General features: G+C 66.5%; 1 protein-coding gene across 1 annotated transcript in view; it reads left to right on the forward strand.

Moving 5' to 3' along the window:
- MYT1 (myelin transcription factor 1) overlaps positions 1-6,698 on the forward strand; it is a 49,481-nt gene that overhangs the window by 22,857 nt on the left and 19,926 nt on the right. The window contains exons 6-11 of the mRNA XM_039864918.1: positions 446-693; positions 1,581-2,318; positions 3,769-3,903; positions 4,355-4,445; positions 5,367-5,480; positions 6,445-6,500. Coding sequence (XP_039720852.1) covers positions 446-693; positions 1,581-2,318; positions 3,769-3,903; positions 4,355-4,445; positions 5,367-5,480; positions 6,445-6,500 — 1,382 coding nt within the window. The remainder of the gene's footprint in view (positions 1-445; positions 694-1,580; positions 2,319-3,768; positions 3,904-4,354; positions 4,446-5,366; positions 5,481-6,444; positions 6,501-6,698) is intronic.

The following is a 6,698-nucleotide window of genomic DNA, read 5'->3' on the forward strand; positions in this document are numbered from 1 at the left end:
TGTGTGTGTGAGTGTGTGTGTGTGTGCGTGCGTGTGTGGCCGTGGGAGGGAGGCGGCACGGCGGGGACCCCAGAGCAGATCATGTGCACAATAGGGTGACCTGGGTGTCCTGCCACCTGGTCGTCATCTGGGGGGTCAGCGGGCCCTCAGTTACCCCACTGTGGTAGCCATTCCGAGGACCTGCAGAGCCCCCGGCCAGGCGCCCGCACTCGGGCATGGCTCTGGGGTCCTGCCGAGGTCAGATTTGAGAAGTAGGAAATGCAATTGGAAGCGTGTTGGGAGCTTCTTGCGTGGGTGGTGGGTGTAAAGTCTCGTACCCAGCAGGGGGTCTGGGGCATCCAGCTGTGGGATGGCGACGAGACGCAAAGGCGGGCGCGGGCGCAGGGCGGGAGGGGACCCGGGCGTACTGACGGGGTGGCCCCTGGCCCCGGTCTCCTCCACCCAGTTTGCAGAGCTGCCCTCTGGCCAAGAAGAGGAAGCTGGACAGCACCGAGGCCCAGCACCTGGCGCCCAAGCGGAAGTCTCAGCCCCTGAAGCTGGCTCTTGATGAGGGCTACAGCGTGGACAGCGATGGCAGTGAGGACGCCGCGGTGAAGGACGCCTCTGTTTCGGGTGAATCGGAAGCCACTCTGGAGGAGGACGACGCCGAGATGTCAGGACAGGACGAGATTCATCGCGCTGAGCCAGCTGAAGGTGCTTTGTGGCTCTCTCTTCCCCAAACAAAGGCACTGAGTGTGTCCCTGGTGAATCGCTGCCTGTGGGCAGGGACAGCCCACCTGCCAAGAAAGCCCTTCCCGAGAACAAGTGACGTCTTGTCCTGACCCTGGCCGGGACTTCCTGGGCAGGGGGCCTGTGGACGGGGGTCTGTGTGGGAGGCGGGCGGACACGCGGGGTGTGCGTCTGGCCCTCGGGAAGAGCCCCCGGGGGCCAGGGTGAGGGGGCTGCTTGGCACCCACAGAGCAAGACGGGAGGGCGACCGAGGGTCTCTGTGGGAAACTTCTGCCCTGTGGGGCCCACCGGGGTGGCCAGGTTGAGGCCCCAGCCCTCGGCAAAGGCCAGTGTGAAGGTCTGAGGCCCGGACCGCCCAAAACCTCAGGCTGCCGCTGTCTCCCACCCTTGCAGGGTCTGAGGTGCATTTTTATTTTGTTTTGGAGCCAGTCCAGGGAGGGTCTGCACGCCAGTGTCCTGGAGTCCGGGAGAAGAGGGCCGGCTCGCCTGCCTCCTGCGGGGTGCGGGGGGCTTGAGTGTCTGAGCATGTGCGGACGACCTCGCTGGCCTGCGTGTGCTGGGCTGCCCTGTGCCTCTGTCATGGTGGCTGAAGTACAAACTTGGGCCCTTTAGAAACATAAGTTTGTTTACTGGTTTTCAATTTTGAAGCAATTCTTAAAATCTGATGTATTTGAGCTTCATCTCACGAAACGCATGTTGACCTGACTTGAGAAAGTTCACACCATGGCTTTGGGAAGGCAGTGGCAGAAGTTCAGTGTCACCTCAGACCTGGCTGGGCAGGGTGGGGGGCACCAGGGCCTGACTGCCCCCTCCCCGGATCCATCCCACGTGGCGTCTCTGGTCTCATGTAGGACGGAGCCCCGTTACCTCTCGTGCGGCCTCTGGCCCCATCAGCAGCCCGGCAGGCCCCTCCAGAGGCTACCAGGAGCTCATCGCCACGTCCCTCCTGAACTTGGGCCAGGTGGCCGAAGAGGCCCTGGTCAGGGAGGACTCGGGCCAAGGGGCCAGACGAGGCCCTGGTGTGGTGCACTTGCTGCGGGATGAGCCTGAAGAAGGGGCTACCAGTGACGAAGGGGACAAGGACGTCTTTCTCCAGCCGGAAGAAGCAGAGGAAGTCATCGAGGTCACCAGCGAACGCTCCCTGGAGGGTATGAGCAGCGAGGAGTCCAGCAAGCCAAGAGTCACCCTGGGTGACGCAGACGGGGCTGAGGACGAGGACGAGGACGAGGACGAGGACGCAGACGAGGACGCAGATGAGGACGAGGACGAGGACGCTGCTCCCGACGTGATCTGTGAGGACGCTGCCCCCTGTGCTCCCGCCCCGCGGGCCCCCGAGCCCGCCAGCCCCGAGCCCGCGTACTCCGTCCTCGTGGAGGTGCGCTCGGACGACGGCCGGGACGAGGACTCACGCTCGCAGAAGTCTGCGGTCACGGACGCGTCGGAGATGTACGACGTGATGACCCGCGGGAACCTGGGCCTCCTGGAGCAGGCCATCGCCCTGAAGGCCGAGCAGGGCCAGCCGAGCCCGGGCGAGCCGGCGAAGGGGGCCCGGCCCCTGGAGGCCCCGCCGAGGACCTGCTGCGGCAAAGGTAGGCTGGGCGCTGGCCACCTCCCGTCCTCACCCAGGCATGAGCAGACGGCCCAGGCGTGGGGAGGCAGGCCCCGGGGGAGATGTGGCTGGAGGAAGGTCTGCGGTGGTGGACGGATGAGATGAGGGACGAATACGCACATGACCACTGACCGTGGCCATTGGACCTGCAGAAATGGGCTCACGCGGGGCCCATTTCTGGAGAGAAACACGCTGAGGCTCCAGGTGGGAGGAGGGGGCGGGAAGGACAGAGCTGGCCCCAGCGGCTCCGCCACAGCCTGTGGGACACACCTGGGCCGTGGAGGGACTTGAGCGCACTGTAGCTCTGGGCACCTCCTGCTGGCTGAGACGCGGGGCCAGAATCTCTGGGAATGTCACGCACATGAGAGCAGCTTAGAAGCAGGTGTTCAGGGGCACGGCCGGGGGACGCAGCTGGGATTGTCCCTGCACCCTGGAGGGCAGCTGTCGAGGGGGAGCCCTTTCGGGGTGGCACAGGCTCGAGGGACAGCTATTTGGGGTCACATATTCTGGTCAGCACGGGCTCAGGCTCAGGCCTTTAGGGGCCATGGACACAAGGAGAAGGTGATACGGCCTCGGGCATGGCTTTGGGGCCCGTGTAGGGTGTCAGTTTAGGGGCAGGCTTGGTGCCCACAGACAGTGGGACTCTGCTGGAGAGGTGCATGAACAGGGACACCATGGCACAGACAAAGTGACAGCCCCAGGCCAGGTGCTCGGTGACTCATCCCTGTGGGGTAGACATCAGGGGGCCGGACGCAGCATGCACGGACCCAGGGAGCAGAGCCGCAGGGCGATGCAGGTGGTCCAGCTGGGAGTGCACGGGCCTGAGGACATGGCGGGCGCCCTGGACAGAGGCCTGGACGGAGTCAGCTCAGGAAGCAGACCCTGGGGGGATCTGTCGGCCCCTCGGGGCCCTGCCCTCCCTGTGAGGGCGGCTCTGTGACTTCTGGGCCCCATACTCACCAGTGACCGCTGTGGGCTGGGTGAGGCCAGTAACTGAGATTTGAGCTTAAAATTCTACCAAGGCGTTTATTAGTCACACGGCTTAGGGTAAGTTACCTATTTGTCCTCATTTTGTCAGATCCAGAGGACACGACCTGATGGGGCCCTTGTCACACGCCTCCACCTCCAGCTCTGTGTGGAGGCTGGACCTCGGGCTGGGGGCCCTGGCCTCCACGTGGAAGCCAGTGGGCGAGGGAGCGGGCGCCAGCGCACGTGGGCTGTGTATGCAGCGCTCTGCTGAGCTGCCTGGGCAGACGCCAGCTTTTCCAGGGCCACTCCATGGTCCAGGCCCTGGACCCCCCAGGCTTCGGGGCAGTCTGGCCATTCTCCTGTCTGGGTGGCCGGAGAGAGGGAGTCGGAGCTGTCGGTCCACCTGCTCCCCGCCCCCCCACCGGCTTCCTGGCCTCTGAGGCGTGTGGCTTGTGTTTTAGATCCCTCGAGAGCTGAGAAACGGGAGATCAAGTGTCCGACACCGGGCTGTGATGGCACGGGCCACGTGACCGGGCTGTACCCTCACCACCGTAGCCTGTCCGGCTGCCCCCACAAGGACAGGATCCCTCCGGAGAGTGAGTAGCACAGGCGGTCCCTGGTGCTTGGATGGTGCCCCGTGCGGGCGCGGCCACGCAGGGTCCTGTCCCTTTGGGTTGGCATGCTCCAGATGCCCGGTCTTGGCCCTACAAGGCTGGAGACATGGAGTGTGCCCAGTCATTTACCTCGAGATGGCGGCCTGGGTCAGGGCCAGGTTGGGGGTGCTCAGGAGAAAGCACGTCCGTCATCCTGGCTGGAGGCAGTGATGGTGGACGCTAAACTCACAGGGATGAGTCACAGACCGGCTGGTGGCTATAGCGCTGAGCTGGTCTCTGCCCCAGGAGGCAGTGGTCCTCCGTGGGAGGGGTTGGGCCTCGCCAGGCTGGGGACTGGGGGATGGAGCAGCTCTGAGCCGCCGCTGCAAGCTGTAGCCTTTGGGGGGGCCGCCACGTCCTGCCTGGCTCACCGCCGCTCCCTGGTTCTCCGCAGTCCTGGCCATGCACGAGAATGTGCTCAGGTGCCCGACTCCGGGCTGTACGGGCCAAGGCCACGTGAACAGCAACCGCAACACGCACCGAAGGTACTTGGGCTGGGCTGGGCCTGCCGCGTCCCCTGTGCCGCCCCTCGAGGCTGGCGTGAGGTCAGGGCCAACCGCTTCTGGGGGTCAGAGCGGCACCTGGAGGTGTGACCACCGGCGCCCCTGTGAGTGGGAGTGGGCGCAGCGAGGGTGGGGGCAGAGAGGCCTCCTGCCACGGTGACGGCCAGTGAGACGGCCCCGCCACTGTGCGGAAGCCACTGCGGGCCGACCGGGCTCCGGGCCACCCTGTGGGGCACGGGGACCTGGGAGCAGCGAGGTTTCTGGTGCACTCGTCTCCCTGCTCCTGAGCCCACGGTGGCCGAGGCCGAGAGGGGACGCACCCCGGCTCCAGCAGGCACGCGCCCAGTGAAGGGGCTGCCAGAGGCGCCGAGGTCACTCTGTGAGAACAGGCTGGGTTCCTGGGCGCTGCTGTGACCGTCACCTCTGCAGACCCAGCGTGGTCACTGAGTGCCGACAGGCGGGGCCGCACCGTGATGTCTCAGATTGCGAGCCCCTGGTGCGACCCGGGCAGTCCCTGCCCTCTGGGGTCATGCCCTGGTCGTGGCCCGCGAGGCTCAGGGTTTCTCTGAGCTGACCGACGGGCTGCGAGCCAGAGCCAGTCCCGAAGGCAGCTGGGCGGGCGGTGAGGAGACAGGAGGGAGGGGCGGCCCGTCGCCCGAGCTCTCGAGGAGCCTCCGTGTGGTGCTCTGGGCCGGCCGAGCGCGCTTCACCCTCGGGTGCCGTCGTCGAAGGGTTTCCCCAGACGCACGCTGCCTGAGCAACTGGCACTTCGAGGCCCGCAGAGCGGGAGAGGGACCCAGCGCGGGAGCCGCAGGCTCCTCAGGGCTGCTGCTCCCAGTGTCCTGGCCTGGGCTGGCAGGGCCTGGAGGAGAGGGCTCAGCTGTCCCCTTGTCCTTCCTCTAGTTTGTCTGGGTGTCCCATTGCTGCTGCTGAGAAGCTAGCCAAGTCTCACGAGAAGCAGCAGCCGCCGACAGGAGACCCTGCCAAGAGCGGCTCCAGCTCAGACCGGACGCTCAGGTGGGTGGAAGAGGCCGCGGCCCCAAAGGGCTGCTCTGTCTCCCGGTGCACGTGCGTGTGTGCGTGTGTGCGTGCGTGCCTTGTGCATGCTCGTGTGCCATGTTTGTGTGTGCATGAGTGTGCATTTCCGTGTGTGCCCGTGTGTTTGTACGCCTGTGTGCGTGCGCGTGTGCCGAGGCCTCGCATTGCCGTGAGGGCCTCCTGGGGGTGGCGCTGGCGGCCAGTTTCGGGGACTCAGGACGGTCCCGTCAGGCGCGTTCACAGTGCGCCGCCTGTGGCACACGCGCCCAGTCCGCCGCCCCTGCCGCCCTCCCCCGGGAATGCGGGGCTCACGTGGAGATGCGGGTCCCGTCTGGAGGGGGTGGGCTGTCTGCAGAGGGCACTGCCGTCCGGAAGCACGGGGACCCACTGCGCCTGCCTGGCCGCCTCGGCCTCCGCTGCAGGGACCGACGCTAGATGAAGAGGCGGGAGCAGGCGCGTGGCGCGCTCCGGTCCTGAGACGGTGGCGGGCGTGTGTGCACACTCGCGTGCGTGTGCGAGTGGAGCAGTGCGCGTGGTGCTCTCCGGTCCTGAGACGGCGGCGGGCGTGTGTGCACACTCACGTGCGTGTGCGAGTGTGCAGCGGCGCATCGGTAGGAGGGCTCCCAGAAGACCATTCAGAGCTCGTCCGCTCCGCGTCCCCTCCCTCCACACGACCCCGTGAAGTGGGTGCCGAGAACAAGGCCAGAGGCGCAGACGCCCCAGGCCACCCGCACCGTCCACTTGGCCAGCCTGGCCTGAGTCTCGCGCTCGACCACAGGGCCCCGCCAGTGGGACCGCGTCCCGGGCACACAGCGCCTCCTGCTCTGGGGTCACTGCCACCCCCCTCTCTCTGCTATTGTTTCGAGGAGCTAGCAGTCACGCGAGTCCCCCGCCCCCGACACCCGAGTGCTCCAGAGCCATGGTCTGTGCCCGCCTCCCGCAGGAGAGCGTGGGAACCTGGAGCCACCGCACCTGCCACAGGTGACGGCATGGACGCTGGTCTGGAGAGTGGCTGTGCCTCCTCTGGCCACCCACTTCCCTGCAGGCCCCGCCTGAGCCCTGCCCCTTCCACAGCCCGTGCCTGGCGAAGTTTTAGTTGGGGGAAGCTGGCCGTCCCTGGCTGTTCCAAGGGTGCCTTGGGGGGCTCTCTGGGGGGGGCGGCCCCTTGCCTCCCTGCACTGAGGTATCCCACGGGCC

This window comes from Pteropus medius, unplaced genomic scaffold (assembly GCF_902729225.1).
Source record: "Pteropus medius unplaced genomic scaffold, Ma_sr-lr_union100, whole genome shotgun sequence".
Lineage (NCBI taxonomy): Eukaryota > Metazoa > Chordata > Mammalia > Chiroptera > Pteropodidae > Pteropus > Pteropus medius.